The 25,558-nt window shown below is 49.2% G+C and overlaps 1 protein-coding gene across 1 annotated transcript; it reads left to right on the forward strand.

Moving 5' to 3' along the window:
• Positions 1 to 6,944: 6,944 nt before the first annotated feature.
• LOC107115453 (chromosome unknown open reading frame, human C9orf114) lies at positions 6,945 to 23,897 on the forward strand. The gene is made up of 11 exons (XM_015417170.1): positions 6,945 to 6,975; positions 7,891 to 8,007; positions 9,242 to 9,401; positions 11,868 to 11,957; positions 13,230 to 13,279; positions 16,361 to 16,491; positions 18,024 to 18,099; positions 19,979 to 20,077; positions 20,436 to 20,538; positions 21,225 to 21,372; positions 23,451 to 23,897. The coding sequence occupies exons 1-11, from the start codon at positions 6,945 to 6,947 to the stop codon at positions 23,523 to 23,525; spliced, it is 1,080 nt and encodes a 359-aa protein (XP_015272656.1). The 3' UTR covers positions 23,526 to 23,897.
• The last annotated feature ends 1,661 nt before the right edge of the window (positions 23,898 to 25,558 follow it).

A 25,558-nucleotide genomic window follows, 5' to 3' on the forward strand; every position in this document is an offset into this window, starting at 1 on the left:
CTTTCCCTGTTTCCTACACGTGCCCTAACTAGATGTTAAGATACAGAGCAGGCACTGGGAGCTTAAAAGGTTGCAAGTCTGTTCCCTTGTTATCCCACTTACCTGAAAGGGTGCACAACCTGAAGAAAAATGGCCACCACAGTGACCAGCAGGGCCGCGGGGCTGCCCCTTGTTGAGGGTCCAGCACCAAGAGAGAAAGAGAGAGGTCTCTTCCTTGGAGCAAGAACTTTAATTAAACCTGTGTCTCCACCCACTTTAGATCACTCCACCCCCTTTTGCCTGCTCTGCCCAGGTCACAGGTGCATCCCGGGAACCCTCCTGGAAGGCTTTCTGGGAAATCTCCAGGAATCACCTGGAAGCTTCCTAGCACCAAATCCCCTTAATTGGTTTTTGTATCTGGCTATTAGCATATGTATAGCTGTCAACTAGCCTGCAATTGGAACTGGCTTCCTGTCACTTCCAAAGAGGAGGGAAATCCCCACAAGCGGGAGACCCCAGAGGCCCAACTTGAAAACTGGCAACCCTAACCTACAGCAGCACTTTCCCCTCTGTGGAACTGATCATGAGGTACCCTTTTGAAGAGTTAAAAACCCTTTTTACCACATGCTTGGCAGAGTCAGGCAGCACAGCACTGTAAACGGTAAGGCTCAAAGGGCCGTGATGTGTCAAAAGGCCAACCCCTGACGTCTCTTGCAGAGCTCAAAGAGCAGCAGGGTCCATTCACCACAGCAGTACGCTAGGAGACGACTGCAGTCTTCCTAGCTCTGCTAGCCAGTGATCGCCCCCAACGTCACAGAATCATAGAATGCTAGAGTCGGAAGGGACCTTGCAGGTCATCCAGTCCAACCCCCTGCACTCTGCAAGAAAGATAGCCCTACGACATACCCAAAAGATGGTTGTCCAGCCTCTGTTTGAAAACGCCCAGTGAAGGAGCCTCCACCACCTTCCGAGGCAGTCTGTTCCACTGCTCAACCACTCTTACAGTTAGGAAGTTTCTCCTGATATTTAGCCGGTAACGACTCCCTTGTAATTTCCACCTATTAGACCTAGTCTTGCAATCCAGAGCAAGAGAGAATAGATCCGCTCCATCTTCTACATGACAGCCCTTCAAATATTTGAAGACTGCAATCATGTCCCCTCTAAGCCTTCTTTCCCAGGCTAAACATACCCAACTCTTTCAGCCTTTCCTCATAAGACTTGGGTTCCAGGTATCACCTGGAGTTTGGCAATCCTAGCAACTCCCCTAGCTGGAGAGAAATTCCCTAGTATCGATTCTACTGGGCAGCCCTGTTGGACTGAAGCAACAGAGGCGCCTTTCGGACCAACACAGTTTAATTCTGGGTCTAAGTCTTATTTGTTAAGCTTTAATTCTGCGTATCAGTCTTAAAGGTGCCACTGGGCTCAAACTCTGTTCCATAGAAGAGGCTGAGCTCTACAGGAAAAGACCCCAAGTGTAGTTCCATCTTTACTAGACAGATCCAGGTGGGCAGCCCTGTTGGTCTGAAGCAGCAGAACAAAGTTCGAGTCCAGCGGCACCTTGAAGACCAACAGTTTTGTTCAAGGTGTGAGCTTTCCGGCACATGCACACGTCCTCTCAAAGGTGCCCCTGGACCCAAACTCTGGCGTTCTTGCTGCCACAGGGTTTCTGTTTGTGGCGGGGGAGGAGCAGTCCTTGCATAAAGGACAGGTCAGCTGCGGTCTGTGAAGCACCCTGCCAGGCTGCAGAAGTCCCGATAATAAATGGTCTTCAAACTAAGGCAGGGGTGTCAAACATGGAGTCCAGGGGCCGGATCAGGCCCCAGGAGGGCTTCTCTCAGGCCCGCAATGGGACTGGCTGTCTTCTGCTTCTTCTTCCAGTTCTGCTGCTGCTGCTGCATCATCTAGGTTTGCAGTTTACAGATACACACCTGAACAGCATACTCAGGATTGCAACAGCAATTGCAACAGCACAGACATTTCTATGCAATAATTCAGAGCAAGAGGTGTCAGTTAAATAAAAAAATAAAGAAAATATTAAATGAAACAAAAAATAAAGAAAATTGTTAAATAAAAAAAATATTGCAAGCCGTTTTAAGCGTATTTTTTATTTTAAGTTAAAAAAATATTTGTGTTCCTGTCCTTAATGAAGATGATACCTCTGCTACCTGGCCTTACATTTTATGACACACCGCCCAACTAGGTCTCATTTATGTCAGATCCGGCCCTCATAACAAATGAGTTCGACATCCTTGAACTAAGGAGTTGGGAGGGGGGAAGCAAGCTGGCAACGGGCTTCATCGCCCCACAGCCGCGCTTCTGCTCCCAATCGCAGAACCGGCGAGACCCTCCTTCCCGCCGATTCCGGCACAAGAGCCCAGAAGGGGCGGGGCTTCGAACGGGACACGCCCACCTTTTCGCCCCGCCCTTCCACTGGGCGCTGATTGGTCCGTGCATGACGTCACACGGCGGCCGGCCGATGTCGCGTTCGACTCCGCCCGCCCCGGGCCCGCTTTGCCCAATCAGAGTCGAGCGAGGCGGAAGTTGCAGGGAGCTGGTTGTTGTGGGAATATGGCGGACAGGAGCGGAGTGAAGCGCTTGCGGGAGGTACACGTGGGTTGGGGATGGCGGCGGCGGGGAGGAGGAAGCAGCCGGCGCCGCGTGGGGAGCCTCGGTCTGGGGAAAGTGAGGGGAGAGGGCGAAGGGGGAGAGGGGAGCGGATGGAGCCCGAGCGTGAGGATGGGGCGCATCCTCTAGTGAGGCCAGTAGACTCTATGAGACTCCTCGCGAGCAGCGTACCAAAGCTGCAGCTTCTCCTGTGCTCTGTCGTGGCCGGCCTTCTGAGGTAGACTGCCCTGGGACATGGGAGCTCCACTCTTCGCTAAGGGCTGCGAGCGAGTTGTGAGATCACCGGAGGCTGGACGTGCTGTGTGAGGGGTCAGGACAGCCGATCCATGTCCCACTCGTCTGTTTTCTAACAGTGCCCAGCCAGGGACCTTCGGAGCAGCCCACAAGCAAGGTGTGAACGCGGCAGCTTTCCACACTCTTGTCTAACTGATATAGCAGTGGGCCTTTGAAGAAGGAGAGGCAGAAGTAAGATGTGTCAGGCCGTGATCTTAAGGCCTCGCCTTATAAGTGTAGGCCAGCTACGCAGAAGAAGAAGAGATTGGATTTATACCCCAGCCCTTCACTACCCAAGGGAGTCTCAGAGCAGCTTACAAACTCCTTTCCTTTCCCCTCCCCACAACAGACACCCTGTGAGGTAGGTGGGGCTGAGAGAGCTCTGACAGAAACTGCTCTTTTTCAAGAGCAGCTCTGCCAGAACTATGGCTTGCCCAAGGTCATCCAGCAGCTGCAAGTGGAGGAGTGGGGAATCAAACCCGGTTCTCCCAGATTAGAGTCCACGCACTTAGCCACTACACCAAACTGCCTCTATGCAGATTTTAACGGGTCCCGGTGTTGGGTTGTGCTCTCAGCCTTCTGAGAAAAAGCAGCCAAAAATGGAAGCATCTTGTTGAGAATAGGAAGACCAGCAGTTGATCAAATGCCTAGGAGTTTATCTGTGTGTCCCAGCTGGTGCCTTCAGCCAGGGAAAAATTACCAATGGATCCAGCCTTCTGAGTGTAGCCTTCCTTTCAGGGTGGGGGTGAGGATAAAATGTGGGGAAGAACCAGGCAGGACATCTTTGGAAGGAAGATGCAATAAAATGGTGACACAGTTGTTTAATTAATTATGTGGCCACTACCAAAGAATTGAATGTAGACACACTATCTTGGCCTAGAGACCACCACATTAACTCCAACCCTCATTCTCATCCAGGGATACGCTGAATGCCAGACATGTCATCAGTTAGATAACGGTGGCAGACAGAGTATAAATTTGACCAAGATAAATAACATCCATGTACAGATTCAGCCAGGTGGGTAGCCGTGTTGGCCTGAAGCAGCAGAACAGAGTTTGAGTCCAGTGGCACCTTTAAGACCAACAAAAGCTTAATTCTGGGTATAAGCTTTCGTGTGCATGTAAGTTTATACCCAGAATTAAACTTCATTGGTCTTAAAGGTGCCATTGGATTCAAACTTTGTTCTACCCATGTACAGAAACTTTTAATAATGGGGGATGATGTGATGTAAAGGAAGGTATCTGTTTCGTGTGTAGCAACCACTAATCTGTACAGTTCAGGATCATTTCCTCCAACTGGCAGAGGATCTTTGTCAGCTACATCTAGGGGAGATGCTTAGGATTGAACTTGGGACCTTTTGCATGCCAAGCCACTGAGTCACAGTCTGAAAGCACAGTTGCATGCAAATTTGTGAATAAGGGGATTCAAGCCCCCTTTTTGGGATCCATAGTGTGTGCCAGTTGTAGCATTTAGCAGTGGCTCATCTTTCTTGGTTGATATGTGAACTCATCCAGGTGGGTTTTCCAGGAACACCTTTATATACATTACTTGTGGCAATTTCTCTCATTGTCTTTAGCAGTGGAAAAGAGCTAGAGTCCAGTAGCACCTTTAAAGACTAACAAAATTTGTGGCAAGGGATGAGCTACATATCTGAAGACGTGAGCAGTGACTCATGAAAGCTTATCCCCTGCTACAAATTTAGTTAGTCTTTAAGGTGCTCCTGGACTCTCTATTTCTACGAACAGACAAACACGGCTACCCATCTTGATCTATTTTCATCTTCTCCAGGGTGAAGAGAGAAAGATTGACTGGCGGAAATGGAAGCAAGAAAGTAAGGATGACTTTTGAATCCCTGAATATTTTCATAACCTTGTAAATCTTTTTAAGATAGCCACGAGTTTTGTCAAAAGCAAGCCTCTTTCTTTCAAGGTGATCATTCCACCATTAGGCACATTCAAACCCAAAAATAGCCTTTTGGGCAGTGATTTGGGTTTTCCAGAACTGGCATCAGAAAATTTCCCAGCACCCTAAGGAGGGTGTGAACTGATTTAGCATGTTTATTTTTTACTTAAGTTTACTAAACAAAAATGTCAAAATTTAATGTCCCAGTAGCAAGAAATACATTTTATGTCCCAGTAGCAACAAATACATGATGTAAAATATTTGATTAAAGGGGAAGAATTCAAATGTGGGTAAAATGTCCTATTTGAGAAATCCAAACTTTATGTGAAAATTATTTTTATTGGAATAAGAATTGTAAAAATTTAAAGACAGTGTGGCACGTACTTCCCTTGAATAGCCCATACTAGCCTGAGCTTGTCACATCTCAGAAACTAAGAGGGTCAAAAATCCAAACTTTATGTGAAAATTATTTTTATTGGAATAAGAATTGTAAAAATTTAAAGACAGTGTGGCACGTACTTCCCTTGAATAGCCCATGCTAGCCTGAGCTTGTCACATCTCAGAAACTAAGCAGGGTCAGCCCTGGTCAGTGTTTGGACGGGAGACCACCAAAGAAGTCCAGGGTCGCTCTGCAGAGGCAGGCAACGGCAAACCGCCTCTGGACATCTCTTGCCTTGAAAACCCCATGAGGAGTTGGCATGACTCAGTTGTGACTTCATGCTACTTATTATTTCATAGTTCACATTTAAGGGGAAAAACACAAAGGCACAGGAAACTGTTGACATATAATTTTAACACACCCAAAATACTGTGCTTCATATTCCTTGGGGAGGGGGGGCTGTCCACCCATCAACAGAACGTAGCGCTCCTTTCTGGAGGCTGTTAGGGCTTCTCAGCTTCACTGTTGCTCTCCATAGGATCAAATACTTTACTGGTTAGTTCTGTAATAGATTGCTAACTGCAGTATCCCTTCCACCATGTGAGACAATTTTAGTTTTGGGTTTGTTTGGAACTGCACAGCCTATCAGATGAACGGATATCTTGTTTTTAAAATTTGGATTGTTCTATGCAGGGGTCATTTCGTAGAAAAAGGGGTGCAGGAGCTCATTAGCATAACTCACTAGCATAACTTATTTGCATATGCCACACCCCCTGACATTACCAGAAGTGTGTCAGAAGGCAACACCCACCGCTCAGGCTCCACTGGACTGTTTTGGATTGCTAGCTATTGGGGGAGGGGGGAGACGTGCAGATCTGTCCTCGCAGAGGAGGGAGAGCTTGTACCTGAATAAAACTTGGTTTTAAAGGTGCCGCTGGACTGTTTTGGACCGGGGGGGGGGCGGGGGGGCTCTGCAACTTACCTGGCTGCTTCTTGCTCTGACTGAGGGCTGCTTGGAGCAGGGGGTGGGGCTTGTTGCATGTTCCCGCCCCCTGGGCTCTTTACTGCCGGAGCTCCGCTCCTGTGCGCTCTTGCAGGGAATAACCCCTGGTTCTATGTATTTGTGGGGACAGAAGGCAGCAGGATACAGCCCAATCTTGGAAGCTAAGCGGGGTCAGTACTTGTTAAGGAAGGAAGGAAGGCTCTGCAGAGGAAGGCAGCAAGAAACCACCACTGCTTTCCACTTGCCTGGAAAGCCCCTTTGCTGGGGTCCCCACGTCAGCTGTGACTTCACGGCACTTTACACAAACATGTATTTGTGCATTTGTCACCCCCCCACACACAGCATTTACAGGGCAATAAAAGATATGCATACGCTCTCACACAGAATTCCAAGGGACAGTCACCTAAAACAGTCATTACTACTTTGAAACTGCCAAGCTTGCCTGCTCTTGTATTGGCAATGACACCTATTCCGTGTGATTAATTTTATTGAACAATTACTTCAGGCTTGGAAACGTTCTGCTCCACATCTCTGATCTCGAGTACATTTTTACTTATAATTTTGGAAAACACCTGCTGTTGAATGTGCTAGTGTGGAACAGAATGGGAAAAGATGCAGAAAAGGGCAACTGAAGCAATCCCGGGGTTGGTGTGTCTTCCCAGGAAGGAGAAGCTAATGCGTTTTGGGCTTCTCTGTTTAAAAATAAGATGAGGGAACATGCCAAGCTAATAAAACGATGGATGATGTGGGAAAAGTGGCTGGAGAGAAGTTCATTTTCCGAAATGTTTAGCCTGGAGCGGAGACGACTGAGAGGTGACGTGATCACCGTCTTCAAGGACTTGAAGGGCTGTCACACAGAGGATGGGACGGAGTTGTTTTCTGTTGCCCCAGAAGGTTGGACCAGAACCAACGGGTTGAAATTAAATCGGAAGAGTTTTCGGCTAAACATTAGGAAGAACTTCCTGACAGAGCAGTTCCTCGGTGGAACAGGCTTCCTCGGGAGGTGGTGGGCTCTTCCTTCTTTGGAGGTTTTCAAGCAGAGGCTAGATGGCCCTCGGACAGCAGTGCGGATTCTGTGAACTTAGGCAGATCAAGAGAAGGGAGGGTTGCCTCAGCGCATAGTTCTTGTGGCCCTTTCTTACACACCCAAAGATATGCTGATCGCCACTTTGGGGTCAGGAAGCAATTTTTCTCCAGGCCACTTTGGCCAGGGACCCTGGAGGTTTTTTGTTTGGTCATCTTCCGGGCAGGGAATGGGAGGCACTGGGGGTGTGGGAGGGAGGTATTTGTGAATTTCAGCATTGGGCAGGGGGTTGGACTAGACCCTGGAGGTCCCTTCCAATTCTATGATTCCACTAAAACTTCAGGGGCAGGGCACCCTGTGAAGTTGGTGGGCAGGAAAAAAGTACTTTGTACAGTGCAAAGTTAACTTGTGGAACTCAGTGCTACATGATTTGGGGGTGGCTGCTAGCATAGGTGGGTTCAAATACGGATTACACCGATTCATGGATGAGAGACCCATTAATGATTTGGCCCATGAGACATTTGCAGAGGGTTGGACGTGCCCTGAGAGAGCATCTGACCCTTGAAAAAACACTCAGCCTTTGATTTCCAGATCCCCATTAATTCCAGTATCCTCCACCATTTGAGAAGTGTTTAAATCCCAGCACTGACAGCTGCCCTCTTCACCTTGACTTGTTAACTGCGCCCTTTCTTTCCCTTATCCAGGAAAGGAGGAGAAGAAAAAATGGAAGGAGATGAAGCTGCTGAGAAAACTAGAAAAGAAGAGAATACAGGAGCTGATGGAAAAAAAGAAAGAAGAGGTGGAGTCCAAGGAAGATAAAGGTAGACCTTCCTGTGAATGTGGCAGAAATTGGATGGAGTTACCAGACTATTTAGGGGAGGGGCTGCGGCTCAGGGGAAGAGCCTCTGCTCTGCATGCAGAAGGTCCCAGGTTCGATCCCTGGCATTGCCAGTGAAAAAAGAATAAATGTAAAAAGAATCAGGCAATAGGTGATGGGAAAGACCTCTGCCTGAGACCCTGGAGAGCTGCTGCCAGCCAGAGTAGACAATACTGACCCTGATGGACCAGGGGTCTGATCCAGTACAAGGCTGCTGCTTCATGTGTTCATCATATCCCATGAAGAGTGGTACAGCGGAATAGTACAGCCCATCGTTAAGTCCCTCTGTGGGCTCCCTGTCCCCTTTTGGATCCAGCATAAATCCCATGAAAGCCCTCCAGGGCACTGTGCTACTTCAGCCCCTCTCCAGTAGAATCCCAGTACACCCCAGTCTGAATCCTTTGGTGCTCCAGCTTCACCTCCTTCTTGCTCCCACAAACAACTCTGCCCTTTCCTCTTCACTGCCCCAGTGCCTCAAACGGCCTCCTGGAACACCTACATCTCTTGCTTCAGTCCCAGAACTCCTGTTCCGTAACATCTTTGGCACTGCCCCTTGGTCCTCCCTCCCCTCCCCTCCCCTATGGAAGCCAAATGCACAGGTGGCTGGAATGAACGCATCGCCATAACCCTGGTTATCCCTGCCTCCTCCACCCTCCTTCCCTTCTGTCAAGTTGTAGATTGCGTGCTCCTTGGGGCAGAGACCTGCCTTGTATTAATCTGTCTTGTGCACTGATACATTTTATAAAACACCTACACAGTAGCCTGGTTTGAATGAAACGCCAACGTGAATGGTCTTCGGCGACCCGACCAAAAGGCTGCTATCTACTTAATGGGGGGTCTGGGAATAACTGTCAGAGGCCTTTGCAGCCTCAATGCAAGTTTGGTGTAGTGGTTAAGTGCGCAGACTCTAATCTGGGAGAACCGGGTTTGATTCCCCACTCCTCCACTTGCACCTGGCTGGATGACCTTGGGCAAGCCGTAGTTCTCTCAGAGCTGTTCTTAAAAAGAGCAGTTTCGGTCAAGAGTTCTCTCAGCCCCACCTACCTCACAGGGTGTCTGTTGTGGGGAGGGGAAGGGAAAGGAGTTTGTAAGCCGCTCTGAGATGCCTTTGGGTAGTGAAGGGCGGGATATAAATCCAATCTCCTCTTCTTCTTCTTCTAATGGCTCTTATCTCTTAGGGCGTCACTATACGGTCAGCGTCGCCCTTCCCGGCTCCATTCTCAACAATGCGCAGTCGCCAGAGCTGCGGACGTACCTTGCCGGCCAGATTGCCAGGGCCTGCACCATCTTCTGCGTGGACGAGGTTGTGGTGTTCGACGAGCATGGCGAAGATTCAAAGTGAGGACACACCCTGTTTGGTCATGGAGGTGGACCTTGGTCCCTCCCAGCCCCTCTATCCGTCTCCAGTTCCTTTTGATTCTTTTCTGCATGACAGACAGAATAGAAAGGGTCCATTGCACATGGCAGGCATGAAAAGAGCCTCTGTATCAGGGCCGCCCAACGTGGTGTCTGTGAGCCCCATAGTGCCTGGCAACACTATGGTGTTTTTAGAAAGTGGGTGGGGCTTTCGGCCAGCAGGGCTTCTGGTTGGCTGTTGGAGCTTTGATTGGGTGTGCAGGTTTTTGGGGTTTTTTTGGTGAATATCCTGTGTGCGCACGTGCTTGCAAGCCTGGAAGTCGTGATGACTTCTGGGGACCCCTAGTGGCTTGATAATACCCTCCTCTGCGTCTTGGCCCTGGTCTTCCTTGGAGGCCACCCTGCCAAGTACTTGCCGGAGTTGACCCTGCTTAGCTTCCAAGATCTGATGAGATCGGGCTTGCCTGGGCTATCCAGGTCAGGGCGGGTGTGCAGGTTCTTAAAAACGTTGCTTTGGCAGCAGCTGACACCGTAGCATGAGGATCTTCACTGTGTGACTGAAGATATGCTGTGGCAGCTCTTCTGTGGCTGGCTCCGTCTCCTGCAGCCAGCAGCCATTTTGTGGCTGTGCCAGGATTCCAAAGGCACCCGCGGGCTCAAAACGGTTGGGGACCTCTTCTCTGTATGGTCAGAAGCCTCCGGCTTACTGTGGCATGTTGGCCCCCAGAGCGGCTGTGTGTTGATCCGAGGACACAGTTGCCGCCCTCTCTTTCCACTGCTGGCGACCTGCTCCCTTACTTAAGAACATAAGAACATAAGAGATGCCAATGTTGGAGCAGGCCAAAGGCCCATCCAGTCCAACCCTCTGTATCACACAGTGGCCAGAAATACCAGGTGCCACCAGGAGGTCCACCAGTGGGGCCAGGACATTAGAAGCCCTCCCACTGTTGACCCCCCCCCCAAGCACCAAGAAGACAGAGCATCACTTGCCCCAGAGTCCCTATCTATACCTTGTGGCTAATAGCCACTGATGGACCTCTGCTCCATATGCTTATCTAATTCCCTCTTGAAGCCGTCCATGCTTGTAGCCGCCAACACTTCCTGTGTCAGTGAATTCCAAGTGTTAATCACTCTTTGGGTGAAGAAGTACTTCCTGTTATCCGTTCTAACCCGACCGCTCTGCAGTTTCATGGAGTGCCCATGAGTTCTTATATTGTGAGAAAGGGAGAAAAGTATCTCTTTCTCTACCTGCTCTATCCCATGCATAATCTTATAAACCTCAGTCATGTCACCCCTCAGTCGTCTTTTCTCCAAGCTAAAGAGCCCTAAACGCTTGTTCTTCTTCCGGCAGGGTGGGGATCTTTCTTGCAACACTGGGGGGGGGGATGCATAAGGTCACTGCTCTACAACTCCATTGATACTTGTGGCATAAGAAGAATCTCCATGATGTTGGGTATTGGGAGGGAGTGCACTCAGAAGACTGGGACGTGGTCTGGGACTGACTTGTTTGGTGTCGTGGTGAAGTGCGCGGACTCTAATCTGGGAGAGCCGGGTTTGATTCCCCACTCCTCCGCTTGCACCTGGCTGGATGACCTTGGGCAAGCCATAGTTCTGGCAAGAGCTGTTCTTGAAAAAGAGCAGTTTCTGTCGGAGGTCTCTCAGCCCCACCTACCCCACAGGGTGTCCGTTGTGGGGAGGGGAAGGGAGAGGAGTCTGTCAGCTGCACTGAGACACCTTTGGGTAGTGAAGGGCCATGGGGTATAAATCCAATCTCTTCTTCTTCTTGTTAGACTTGATAGCCCCTACAGTCAGGTCACAGCTTCCTGTCTGAGCCGGGCCTAGATTTCCAGCTGCAAACACAAATCATTAGGGAAGGCCTAGAACTGAATTTAACCTCTGCTACAAACAAAGGCAAGCCATTGTCTCTTCACCCCGCCCCGCCCCCCAATCTATGAAGGTAATAATGCCCTCCCTTATATGATTGTTATTTTGGTGTAATATACGTGTGGTGCTTTAACCATGCGGTATAAATGCCAACCTAGCAGTTCGAAAGCAAGAAATTGCAAGTAGATAAATAGGTACCACTTCGGTGGGAAGGGAACAGCGTTCCATGCGCCTTGGTGTTTAGTCATGCCGGCCACATGACCACAGAAAGGTCTTCGGACAGCGCTGGCTCTTCGGCTTTGAAACGGAGATGAGCACCGCAACCCTACAGTCGGATTCGACTGGCTTTCGAGCAAGGGAACCTTTACCTTTACTATAAATGAGATTAAATAGTAGCACCAAGAGCATTTCTCTGCCAAGGAAACCAGATCTGGTCCTGTGCTAGGTGAGTCTGGGGCTTGCCATTCCCTCGTGCAGCGGCCTCCACAATGGCAGGCGATCCAGGAGTAGCGGGCCAGATCAGAGATCCTGTGATCCAGGGGTTCTTCTGGTCTTCCTTTTCAGGACCACGGAAGGAGAATTTGAGGGGATCAAGAAGAGAGGGCAGGCCTGCGTGCAGCTGGCCCGGATTCTGCAGTACCTGGAGTGTCCCCAGTAAGTCCCACTGGAGATCTGTGAGAAAAACTGGGGTGGGGTGGGGGGGCTCTCCAACCACAGCGCCTGCTGACACGTTTCGTGGCACCTACCAAGAGTTTTTGGGAAATGGGTGTGGTTAGATAGGACCAATGCTCCCTCTAAGCTGTGGCATCTTGTGAGCAAAAATCCTTCCTGGTGAGCCACTGGCATTAAACTTGTGAGCGAGCAATTTGGCTACTGCATGAATTAGTTTGCTCTGGAGCCCTCCTCCCTAAGCGGAGACAGAAATGTGTGAGCTGGAGGCTAAGAAACTGTGAGCTAGCTCACACTAACTCAGCTTAGAGGGGACACTGGATAGGACTTCTGACTGGCCATTGAAGGTTTAGTTGGCTGTGCAGATTTTAAAAAATTTTTGCTTTGGTAGCAGCTTCCACCACAGTGCAAGCATCTTCACTGTGTAATTAAAGGGAAGCTGCGGCAGCCATGTTGTGGCTGGGCCCACCACGCTGTATCAAAAGTACAAAGGTGCCGCCAAAAAGGTTGGGGGACCCCTGATCTAAACAGTTCTACTATTATCGAGGGTTCCCGAGCGGTCTGATCTTTCAGGGCTTAGAGTGGCGATTCACACATCAGTATTTACATTCAAGTCTCAATGGCACAGTTCACATAGCAGTTATATACAATGCAATACATAACAGTAACTATGATCCCTACGGGTCCAGATCAACGGTCCAGTCCAGTGTTCCATTTGTTATGGTGTTCAACGAGATGCCCCCCAGAAGTTTGCAATCAGGGCATGAAAACAAGAGCCCTGGCTGCAGTTTGTTTCCGAGCAAGTGGTTTTCCCAGCTGCTCTGGCTTTGGAGGTTCCATTTAGCCATCATGGCCAATAGCCTCTATTGGATCTGTCCTCCACGAATTTGTCTCATCTCCTTTTAACACCATCTACGCTAGCAGCTGTCACTGCATCTTGTGGCAGAGAGTTCCGTATATTCCACGATACGTCCTGAGTTGTCTGCCCATCAGTCTGTCCTGAGTTGACTGCCCATCAGTTGCATTGGCGGTTTTTAGGTTTCTGTCGTGTAGAATAGGGAAGAAAAGCCCTCCAGGCTGTGCATGATTTTATAAGCCTCTGTCGTATCTCTCCCCTCCCTCCAGTGGTCTTTTCCCTTAAACTAAAAGCCCCAGATATTTTAACCTCTCCTTGCAAGGATGCTGATCCGACCCTTTCAGTGTTTCAGGTGCCCCCAGATGAACAGACTGTGGCTTTCTTGTTTTCTTTTTGAACAGGTACCTAAGGAAATCTTTTTTCCCCAAGCACCAGGATCTGCAGTTCGCAGGTAAGGCTTGAAATCTTTGCCCCTAGACCTTACCCAGTCCCTGGTATTGGCAGCAGGCGCAGTGCTGGTAGTTCAGAGTTCTCTTCCTGTTTTGCCTCATGGGCATGCAGGGCTTTCCCTAACCCTTTTCTCCTTGCTGCAGTTGTTCCCACACCAGTTGCCCTCTTGTCGGCCCTTCCCCTCCAAGTCCGAACATCCTCCTGATGCTCAGACGAGACCCACCTTCTCTGTGCTCATTTTCCCCCTCTGAGATTCAGTTACTTTACTCAGTTCTTTCATCCGCAGCCCAACTTGACCTGCTATTCTCCCTTCCTCACCCTCTCTGCTCATTTACTGATCCATGACTGTCTACCATCCTTCGTCTCCTGGCTGTGTGGAAGACCTGCTGTCTCACTGGACAGACAGATCAAGACGGGCAGCCGTGTTCCTCTGTCTGCAGCAGTAGAAAAGAGCGGGAGTCCAGGAGCACCTGAAAGACCCACAACGTTTGTGGCAGGAGATGAGCTTTCCTGAGTCACTGCCAACATCTTCAGATACGGCTAGAATGTGAGTCTGTGTCCTATATATTGGAAAGTGGTGTGATTTCAGATGCCGAATGACATTAGCAGGCAAATGACTATAGCAGACGTAAGAGTAGTGGCTGTCTTACGAAGGAATTTCAAAGGGAAGTTAGAAAGAGAGACTGCTGAATCACACGGATAATGAAGCTCTAATTAGCTTATTGCTGACAACTTTCGACTGTGTATTTACTAAGTTGACAACTTAAGTGTGGGTGGGTTTTTTCGGTTTTTAAAAATTATTTCGGGTTTTTTTTATCTTCGCAAAAAATGACTGATTTGTTATTATTTGCTTGGATTTAGTGTTGGTTACATGTTTTTATCCTGTTCTGTTGCCATGGCTTTTTTGCTAATGCAATAAAGTTGTTATATATTATTATAATGACGCTCAAGACAATGCAGCCTCCTGGACTAAGTGGACACCTGGGTTTCCTGTCTCGTTATGCTGATTTCTCCACGCCTACAATCCCTCTGCATAGCACACCTAATCCAATCACGCCTGCTATTGTCATTCACCTGCTAATGTCATTCGGCATCTGAAATCACTCCATTTCCCAATATATGGGGCAGATGGACTCACATTCTAGCTGTCACTGGACTGACTGGGTTGTCTCTAGGTACAGGCACAGCAGTGCTCCCTCTCAGCAGTGGAGTCTTGTGAGCAAACCTTCTACTTGGTGAGCTGCTGGCATTGAAGCTGTGAGCGAGGGATTTGGCCGCTGCACAAATTAGCTTGCTCTGGAGCCATCCTTCTCGAGCTAAGACAAGAATGGGTGAGCCGGAGGCTAAAAAACGGTGAGCTGGCCCACACCAACTTAGCTTAGAGGGATGACTGCGAGCACACGATATTTTGTAGCAGAAATCAGCAGTAATATTCCTTAGAGATCATCTCATGCCGAAAAGTAACCTCTGGTTCCTGGCTGTGCGATAAACCATTGCCCACCAAGTGTTTTTAAAAACCGTGTGGGAGGGGGTGTGTGCTTCTGCCCAGCAGGGCTTCTGATTGGCTGTGCAGATGAAAACAACATAGTTTTGGTGGCAGCTGCCACCAGTGTTAGTTTTCTTCTCTCTCTCTCTCACACACACACTCCTCTTTCCCAGTAAAATCATTCCCCTTGTCCCCTGCCCTTGTAGTTCCTCTGTTTATGTGGCTGGCTCTGTCTAGGGTTGCTGGGACGAGCCTGGCAACTGGTGGGGAGAGCCGAGGGTGGGGACATGGCTGCGTTACCTTCTGGTGAAACCCAGCTGTGACAAAGGGTAACTCTAGGAACTGCCAGACTATGGTCAAACCGTAGAGTTTCCAGCGATTCCTAGAGTTACCCTGCGTCACCTCTGGGTACATAGTGATGTCGCTGTTTTTTTATTTTTCTCTCGCCACCACTTGGAGCAGTGGTGGGCAGCAGGGCTTGCCAGCAGGAGGCCTAACAAGTCTGGGTCCACCTCCCACCGTGGCCATTGTGTCAGGATTCCAAAGTTGGCACAGGCTCCAAACGGTTGGGGACCCCCAAACATGAAACTTTCTTTCTTCTAGTTAATCTGCTGTGTGATCAGTTCTGTTTCTCCTGGGGTGGGGTGGGGAGGAGGAAACAGGGCTGATTCAGAGTATTTTGTGGCCCCAAAAAAGGGGCAGTGGTCCTCTCCTGGATGTCAGCTAGCTGCCATATCTGTGTAGTCTACCCTTCCCTCTTCCCACCTTGCTTGCAGCTCAGCAGCTTGCCGTAAACATGCCAGGGAGCCGTGGGAGCTAGACGCCATTATCAGTCTGGCCTTGTGCATTAGGGAGGGCTTGGGGTCCACATTGGGTGTGAATTTTTCTGCTCTCAGGGAACCCTGGGACTCTCCCGCTCATTATGTAATCTCCCGCCAGGAGTCTTCCCGCGCACGTGTGCTCGAAGTTAATTTGCTTAGCTAGTTGCCTTGCCCAGCTATATGTATTGGGATGTTCCCGCCTTCTAGTTATTCCTAACAATAATCCTGTGGACATGGTACCAGTCTTGTACACTAATAAAGCATAACGCTTCTTGAGAAACGTGTGTGAAGAGTTACCTGCTGTGGAACCTGACATTGGGATTGTGTGGCTTCCAACCAAAGGCCAAACCCAAGTCTCTGCGGCAACTGGACCTGGCGGCTGGCGGCAAGGGCCCAGGAAACGAGGCCAGCCACCTCCTAAAACCCATTGTTTTAATGCACACATTGTTTTAATCCTTATAATGCTTTATTGTGCTTTAATGTTTAAAATCGAAATTATATTTATTTCTGTGATGTTACCCGCCCTGAGCCCAGGATATAAATGCAAACAATAAATAAAATAGCTAGCAAGCCAGACTGCTGCAGCGAACGGGTGCCCTCCTGCCGTGTCATTCTAAGCAGTTGCCGGAGTAGCTTGACCAGAGAACCAGTTCTGGGAGAATACCGTTTCCACAGTGACCGCGGGATGATAGTGATGCAACGTATATCTTGTCATTTATGATTCACAGCCTCCGGAATCCATCTGCGCGGCTTCGTATTTTTGTCTCCATTTCAGGGCTCCTGAATCCCTTAGACAGTCCCCACCACGTTCGGATCGATGAGGAATCGGAGTACCGCGAAGGGGTGGTTTTGTCGCGGCCTACCAAGCCGGGCCGAGGGTCCTTTGTCAACTGCGGGATGCGCAAGGTAAGGGGCGCTGTCCCACAGGGGACCCGTTTTGTCCTGCCGAGGCCTCTTGGAGCAACACGGGGGGGGGGGGTCCGTCCTCTGGTCTTCAGCCAGAAAGGCCTGTCCAGCTTTGCTCTAAGTCTTCTAAGAGCCAGTTTGGTGTAGTGGTTAAGTGTGCGGACTCTAATCTGGGAGAACCGGGTTTGATTCCCCACTCCTCCACTTGCACCTGGCTGGATGACCTTGGGTCAGTCACAAGCTCTGGCACAGCTGTCCTTGAAAAAGAGCCGTTTCTGTCAGAGCGCTCTCAGCCCCACCCACCTCCCAGGGGTCAGGGGTGTCAAACTCACTGGAAATGTGTTTTTAAAGTTTCAAAAAACTTAAATTGTGTTTGTCTGTGTCCTTTATGAAGCTTATATCTCCGCTACCTGGCATTACCTTTTATGACACACATGGCCCAGCCCAACAACGTCTCATTTATGTCAGATCAGTTCAACACCCCTGTGAGACTTTTACATCCGTGTTAGACTTAATACATTTTAAAAGGACAAGGACTTGCACACTATTGAGCGAATGTGGCTGGACGTTTTATTTTACAGGGATCAGACAATGTAATAAGCAATAACATTTATCATAGTTGTTATGTTTGCTTCATTTTGCTGTAGTTGAATTTTTTAAAAAAATTTATTTATCACTACATTTCTACCCCGCCCTCCCCACAAGCGGGCTCAGGGCAGCTTACAATAGGGCAACAGGTGCCTTCATATAAAACAGCATAAAAACAGAATAAAATATCACATCACAAGTAAAGTGCTCAATAGTGTCAATCTATTAACTTTAACAGGATAGTACCCCAAGAATATTACATAGCGATAAGGAGGTTAACGGACTCATAGATGTTACTCGTCCCCATCTGATGGCGACAATCCACAGCGAGGTCATAGCTTGGTCTTCATAGGGCCATCCCTTGGTATACCGGTGGTGGTAATGGTAGTGACTCCTACTCGAAAGCCTGGCGGAAGAGCTCCGTCTCGCAGGCCCTGCGAAACTGCAGAAGGTCTCGCAGGGCCCTGATCTCCTCCGGGAGCTCATTCCATTTAGAAATAAAATTTTAGAAATAAAATATCTGTTTTAAAACAACTGTAGATTCTTTTGCCGACCACCAATATAACAACAGCTGCTTTTGGAAAGTTTCTTCGATTATTGCTTTCACTCTACTGATGTTTTGGATCATTTAGATTTCTTTTAAAAAATTACGATCTTTTAATTATTATTTGCCCTGCTGGCAGAGACGTTCTGTCTGCTTCCTTCCCTGAGGCAAATGGCAACCAGCGTGGGGAATCTGGGACCGGGGAATTGGCCGGGTGGAGAAGGCCTCCAGCCAAATCCGTTGGGCAGAGAAGTTAATTTAAAAAAAAGCTGTGACAATGATTACAAGCTCATTGACTGCCTGATGGGCCAGAAATGGGTTTCTCGTGCTCCAAAAGGAGATGACGTCTCAGGGTTTGACATTTGTGGTATCTCAGATGTCCCATAATTCTTTGCTGCAGGAGGTGCAGATAGACAAGCAACTGGAGGCTGGCCTTCGGGTCACCGTGCGGCTAGAGCAGCAGCAGCAAAATCCGGGTAATTATCCACAGCCTGCAGGCGGAGCCTTTGGAACTGGACATATAAAATGTGTGGACCAGAAAGACTGGAAATTTAGTTCAGGCTTGGACTAGGAGTGGGGAGACCTGGATTCCAATCTGGATTTAGTAACAAAGGTCACTGGGTGTCCTTTGACCCATCACTCTCATGGATTAGTCTGCTTCGGAGGGTTGTTGTGAGTATAAAATGGAGGAGGGGGAACCATGTGTATCACCGTCCTTAGAGGAGGGGCGGTATAGAAATGTGACTGCTCGATCACTGGATGAGGTATGGAGCCACCCTCAGAGAGCCGACAATGAAGAAAACAGCCGTGATGTAGTATTATGAAAATATATATTTAAACTGCTGTTTTGCAGTGAGTAGTATTTCTTCAATAGGTAATCAAGGTGTACGCGCACACACGATGGAATCTGCATATATATCACATGACCGCTTTATCTCCGTGTGCTGCTGCGAGAATAACATTAGTTTACACGTCAACAATACTAATCTGTGAACTTAACGCTCAACATTCTTCCCACTTCAGTGAAACAATGCTCATGTTAAGAATTTGTTTAATTGAAGTGGGAAGAATATTGAATGTTAAGTCCACGGATTAGTATTGATGACGTGTCAACTAATGTTATTCTCGCAGCACACTGAGAACTCATGTTAAGAATTTGTTTAACTAATGTTAAACTAATGTTATTCTCGCAGCCCACTGAGATAAAGTGGTCATGTGAAACGGGAATATATGCAAATTCCGTTGTGTGTGTGTGCATACATCTTGATTACTTATTGAAGAAATACTACTCACTGCAAAACAGCAGTTTAAATATATATTTTCATAATACTACATCACGGCTGTTTTCTTCATTGTCTGCATCCTTCCCATGATCTCTCTGTTGTTTCTACATTAACCCTCAGAGAGCCAGCAGATGGCAACGTCCAGCAGGGTCTTTTCAGTGGTGGCCTCAAGACTCTGCAGCTTCCTCCTTCAAGAGAGGCAATTGGCTTTCTTCCCTTTTTACTTTTAGAAGGAAAGTTAGATGATCTCCCCCACCCCACTTTTGGCAGGTGTTTGGGTTGGCTGGTTTGATCTTTAGTTTCTGGATTTTATTTAATTAATTTATTTAAAACATTTATTAGTCACTTTCTACCTTGTGGACCTCAAGGCTGCTTACGGTGTAAGCAAAACAACAGTTAACAAAACACACACAAAAGACCACAATTTGAAATCTCAGTTAGGACTGCCAACAAATAAAACTAAAATCAGTCAAATGCAGTCGTGAATAAAACAGTCTTCAGCTGCATCCTGAAGATGGAAAGCGAGGGGGCCAGGCGCACCTCTCTGGAGAGGCTGTTCCATAATCTTGGGGCTGCCACCAAGAAGGACCTTTTCTCATGTGCCCCCCAGATAAGCTTCTGTGATTGGTGAGACAGTCAGGTGGGCCACTCCCTGTGATCTTAATTCCTGGGCCGTAACAGATGGGAGAGGACGGTCCCCTCACGTAGGGCTTTAAAGGTCAAAGCCAACACCTTGAATTGGGCTCAGGAGTGGATTGGTAGCCAGTGCGATTGCTGTAGTATTGGGGCCACACGCTCCCAATAGCTGGTTGGATTGACTGGACTGTACCTTTCTGCCAGTCTTCTCTTTTGACGGCTGGATAGTCGCTCTCTTGCTTTTACTGCGATAAATTTTTTGTGAACTGAGAGTTTGACAATTGAAGTGGCTCCGACAGTACTTCCTGTACTGGAAAGCAGGATGTAAACATTGCAGTGAATAACTGTAAATGCCCTGTGAGCTCTGGTGAGTCGAGGAACAGTCTGTGCCTGTGCGCCTCCGCTTTTGGTGCTGATCCGCCCCCTTCTCTTCCAGATGGCAAAACACGGAAGGGCACGGTGGTGTCCTCGCACCAGCCCCGAACTGCCTCCGGCCTTTACTGGGGTTACAGCGTCCGCTTAGCTTCCTGCCTGAGTAAGTGCGCGTCTTTCTCTGACTTGCCTCTCTCTTCCAAATTACCATTTGTGTCGCAGTTAATGCCGGCATGAGCTAGCGAAGCGATGTCGAGGTCCCAGAACGGTGGAGAGGTGACCTCTGGCACCCCCCACCCCCGGCCTTTCTTTGCTTCGCCCAGGAGGGGGCGAAATAACCCGGATGTTTTTGAGGGGAAGCTGAAATGGTTGCGGCTGGTCTCTGACTGCTCAGTGAGGTCGGAAGCCTTCCGCCATCCGAAGGAGCCTCCTTCCTTCTGCTTCAGCGGCTGTGGTGCCGCTACCTCAGGGGGTGCAAGTCGATCAAAATGTCCCTTGATGGCTTCTGTCCTCTTCTCCAGGTGCTGTCTTCGCGGAGTGCCCTTTCAAAGAAGGCTACGACCTCTCCATCGGGACCTCTGAGCGGGGGGCCTCTGTGGACCAGGCCGTTGTCCCTCCTTTCAGGTAACCAGGCGGGGGCTGGTTGGTTTTCGGCTGTATCATCTGTCTCCAAGCAGGGCTTGGAAGCGGTATTCCCTCTAAGCTGAGTCAGTGTGAGCTAGCTCACAATTTTTTAGACTCCAGCCCACACATGGTTTGTCTTTGCTCAGGAAGGAGGGCTCCAGAGCAAACGAATTGATGCAGCGGCCAAATCGCCGGCTCACAGCTTTAATGCCCGTAGCTCACAAAGTAGAATTTTTGCTCACAAGACCCCACAGCTTAGAGGGAGCATTGATTGGAAGCCTCAGTCTGCCCAGTGGGGGGCCTCTTTGTTTGTTGCGCCCAGGGCTGGCTGCAGGTTTTAACGAGGCACAAACTGTCCATGTGCCCTTCTGTCCCAGCGCCGCCTCAGACACATTTCCCTCCAACTTGTGGCTCTGTCCTCTCCGCCTGAACACAGATCTGCATCAGGGAATGGAATTTCCCTCACTTTTTTTTAAGCCCCTTCAGTGCCAGCGGAGCTTAGAGCAAGAAAGCATGCCTGTCATTTCACGGGGGCCTGGAGGGGGCAGCAGAGGGTGGTTCCAGTGCTTGCTCCTTCCTCCACTGCCTCCAATCAAGGGCCCAGGGGCGTCTCCAGTGGGAGGTGGGTGGGTCCCCTGTTGTGCTTTGTGTTGACAAACCCCCCCCCCCTTTCTTCTCTCTCTCAGCCAGGCTCTGGTAGTTTTTGGCGGCTTGAACGGCCTGGAAGCTGGTGTGGACGCCGACCCGAACTTGGAGGTCTCCGATCCGAGCACCGTGTTTGACCTTTATCTGAACACCTGCCCAGGCCAAGGGAGCCGCACCATCCGGACCGAGGTGGGGGTGCTCTCCATCTTCCCTCTCGTGGGCCAGGAGCGGGGAGGGAGCGTGGAAGAATTTCATCTCTGTCTCGGGAAGGACTCACAATAAACCTCAAGATTGTGGTGTTTTTTAGAGTCGGCCATTTGGATAATCTAACGAACGGCTTATTTGGCTGTAAAGTGGCAGCCCCCTTAAGGCCGACCCCGTAGGGTTTTCAAGCCAAGAGACGTTCAGGGGCGGTTTGCCCTTGCCTCCGCGGAACTCTTTGGAGGTCTCCCACCCAAATACTGAGCAGGGCCGACCCTGCTTAGCTTCCAAGATCTGACACGATGGGGCTGCCCTGGGCTACCCAGCTCTGAGCAACAAATGCTTAAGCATTTATTAATAGACTAGAAATAATGCCCGTTGTGGAAATAAATACAACGGGATCTAGAAAGAGGCTCTGGGAGAGTGCTCTGGCTTTGGGCAAACAGTGTCAGTTTCCTGTGGCGACCTCAGCAGGGTTTAATGACAGAGTCCACTGTTTTCTCCAGAGGGACTGATCTCTGCTACCTGAAGAGCATTTGTATGTTTGAGTTATCTGTAGCCCTCACCTGGAGAGTGGTAACCATTGTTACCCATTCTCCTCTCCCCTATGAGGTATGTTATGCAACTGAAAACCCCAACTGCCTTGCGGGGGGGGGGAGTTTGAGGTGTGGAATGGACTGAAGTCCAATCAGCTTCCATATGCAAAAGACCAGGTTGTCGCAGCAGTTGTGGTGTGGGCGGGACCCGGGCTTTGCCTTCTGATTGGTGGCGATATATGCTGAGGAGCAGTGCCATCAGCCATACACTAAGGGAGTGCATTTTAGAATTAGAACCTTGGCACCCAACAAACGCTTAAGCATTTATTAATAGATGCTTTGCAGGCATGTATTGCTTTGGGGGAGTTCAAAGCCCCTGGTCGATGCTCTGTGCTTTTCAACTATTGTTTGCTTCAGTGATCTTTACGATAACTACATAAAACATGACGGTATTACTCGTCCCATATTGCAGGTGAAGGGAACAGAGGCACTGATAAGAGCTGTCCTTGAAAAAGAGCAGTTTCTGTCAGAGCTCTCTCAGTAGGGTATGATAAGAGCTGTCCTTGAAAAAGAAGCAGTTTCTGTCAGAGCTCTCTCAGTAGGGTTGCCAAGTCCTTACCCTCTGTATACTGGAGGAGTCCAGCACCGGTCCGGGAGTGTGTGTGCACCCGGAAGGGTGACCACGTCGGGCACGCCGGGGGGACCCCAAAATCATCCGAGGGAAAACAATAGAGTTTTCCCTCGGATGACCGCGGCCCCACCCCACAACGCGCCCGCGTCACTTCCAGGTGATGTGCTGACGCCGGGCACGTCGCATGCTTTGGGGGTGGGGTTTCCCTGGGGCCCAATCCACCACTGTCGGGTAACGGGCTTCTCAGGCAGGGGTTTCCCCACCCCCCGGGGGGACTTCTCTCAGCCCCACCCACCTTACAGGGTGTCTGTTGTGGGGAGGGGAAGGAGTTTGTAAGCCGCTCTGAGACACCTTTGGGTAGTAAAGGTGGGGTATAAATCCAATCTCTTCTTCTTTGAGAGTTTAGTGTAGTGGTTAAGTGCGCGGACTCTAAACTGAGAGAACTGGGTTTGATTCCCCACTCCTCCGCTTGCACCTAGCTGGATGACCTTGGGCAAGCCATAGTTCTGATAAGAGCTGTCCTTGAAAAAGAGCAGTTTCTGTCAGAGCTCTCTCAGCCCCACCGACCTCACAGGGTGTCTGTTGTGGGGAGGGGAAGGGAAAGGAGTTTATAAGCCGCTCTGAGACTCCTTCGGGTAGTGAAGGGCGGGGTATAAATCCAATTTCTTCTTCTTCTTCTTCTTCCCTTGGAGGAGTGCATATTTGGCTGCTTTTTCCATGACAGGGGGACCGTCTAGCTCAGATTTCTCCCTGGCAAGAAGATCCCCCTCCCCCTCTAAGCAGCCCCCCAGATCTTTGGCAGCTGTTTGCTCTGCCTTAGAGGCCAAACTCCTGTGGGTCTTAGCCAAGGACGAGCATTTTGCATGTCTTAAGGCTGCTGTTTTTGGGTTTCCTTTTAGGAAGCAATACTCATCTCTCTGACAGCGCTGAGACCCCGGATTGATGAAGCAACAAAGAAAAACGGGAGCAACTGAATGAAGGACCCTGACCGGAAAACGAGACAAGTCTTAACTCTTCCCGTTCCCCGTTTTTGTCCTTCGTGGCTAAGCTAAAACAGAAAGCAGTGGGATACTTAACTTCCCTGAACTGCTCGATCATCATTCCCACCACCTGGGAAGGATCAGGAACCAGGCCAAAATGTACTTGTATGGTGGAAACAACTCCTTTTGGGGCATCCAGATGCAAATGATAGAGGAATTAGGTGAGCTGCGAGATCAGTTGAGGCAGCATCGTCTTGGAATGAGAAAATCCCAGCTTGAACTCTGTACATGATGGTGAAGCTGCAATAAGATGCATTTTGGAAGAAAGAGAAAACCCCAGCTCTGGCACACTTTTACATCTGTGAGTCAGGAACGAAGTTAATATTTTGCATAGTCTGCCGAGCAGACTTTCAAGGAACATTTGAATTTTAAAAACTGAATGTCTTTGGTATAAAATATGATACGGCAGAAATATCTTAATAAAATGGGTAACTTTTTAAAAATGCACGTCGTTTTGAGATTAACTTTTTCCTGTGTTGCAAGAAATTAATGATATCCTGCTGTTCCCTTTAATAAGGAAAATACACGTACATCTTCCCAGTTGTTTTCAAATTGGGGTTTGATCCTGGTGGTCTGTCATGGCAGCAAAGCAAAAGAGAGGACTGGGTTGGGGCAAGAGACTTCTGCACTTAGCCGTCTTATGCACATGAATGACGCCACCGGAAAGCAACAGGCGTCGACTGAAGTAGCTGCCCAGGGTCACGCTGTTCATCTGGCACAGGACATTTGACTGGGGGTGGCTGCACTCGGACAGAGGCTCAGAATGACCCAGGACGTCCTCAGGCTTCTGTGTTCAGCTTCCATATTCCTCCTTCGTGCTGAGCAGAGAAAGTGAAGACCAGTGTTCCCTCAAAGCTGAGTGTGAGCTGGCTCACAGTTGTTTAGCCTCCAGCTCACACATTTTTGTCCTCGCTCAGGAAGGATGGCTCCAGAGCAAACTAATTTACGCAGTGGCCAAATCGCTCGCTCATAACTTTAATGCCAGCCGCTCACCAAGTAGAATGTTTGCTCACGAGACCCCGCAGCTTAGAGGGAGCATTGGTCAAGAGGACTCCGCCACATATGCATTAAAAACGTGAGTTTGTAAATTAAGCCAAAAGAAAAATCCTGAAAGAAATGGCTTGATGGGGACTAGATAGGCTTGAGAATGGATGGAATAGTGACCCCCCCCCCCCGAGAATGGACAAAAGGGGAGGAGAAGAAATCAGCTGTCTCCAGTCCCTGAAAGGAGAGGTTTTGAGGGGTAGGTGGAATTTCCAAATGGGGGCCCCATCAGTGTTCCCTCTAAGCTGAGTTAGTGTGAGCCAGCTCACATTTTTTTAGCCTCTGGCTCACAGATTTTTGTCTTAGGGAGGATGGCTCCAGAGCAAACTAATTTACACAGTAGCCCAATCACTCGCTCACAACTTTAGTGCCAGTAGCACACCAAGTAGAATTTTTGCTCACAAGACCCCACAGCTTAGAAGGAGCATTGGACTGAAGACTGACCAGCTTCTGTTGTTTCACCTGGTCTGGATATCGAGGCTCACTGTGATTTGGTCTCTTGAGTTCAACTGGAGAATTCTAAACTACAGTCAAACCCTGCTCTGTAGGCACGAACCACAACTCTGCTGCTTCACTGGATGCCACGACAAATTGCAGTTTGTCCTGAACTAGGAATCCCTTGCTAGCGCCACAGCACTGGAAGCCGGGGATTTCTGGCTTGTTCTCATATGGATGCGGCCGTGGATCCGTATGAATGGGCTTGCAATGTCCCCCCCCCCCCAAAATTTCCAAGTTAGGGGGCGGAAAGGCAATCCCTCCCACAGAGTACTTGCTCACTGCTTGGCATGTGGGGAGGGAGCTCCGCTACGTGCCTGAAGTCATACTACCATTTCAGTGGGGCGTGAAAGGCAACACACTCGCTGCTTTGAAAATGCTCTAAAAAGTAGGATTTTGTTGTGTGCCATCTGAACGGAGGACTGGTT

This window comes from Gekko japonicus, unplaced genomic scaffold, assembly GCF_001447785.1.
Source record: "Gekko japonicus isolate JY-2015 unplaced genomic scaffold, Gekko_japonicus_V1.1 scaffold3465, whole genome shotgun sequence".
Classification (NCBI taxonomy): Eukaryota; Metazoa; Chordata; class Lepidosauria; order Squamata; family Gekkonidae; genus Gekko; species Gekko japonicus.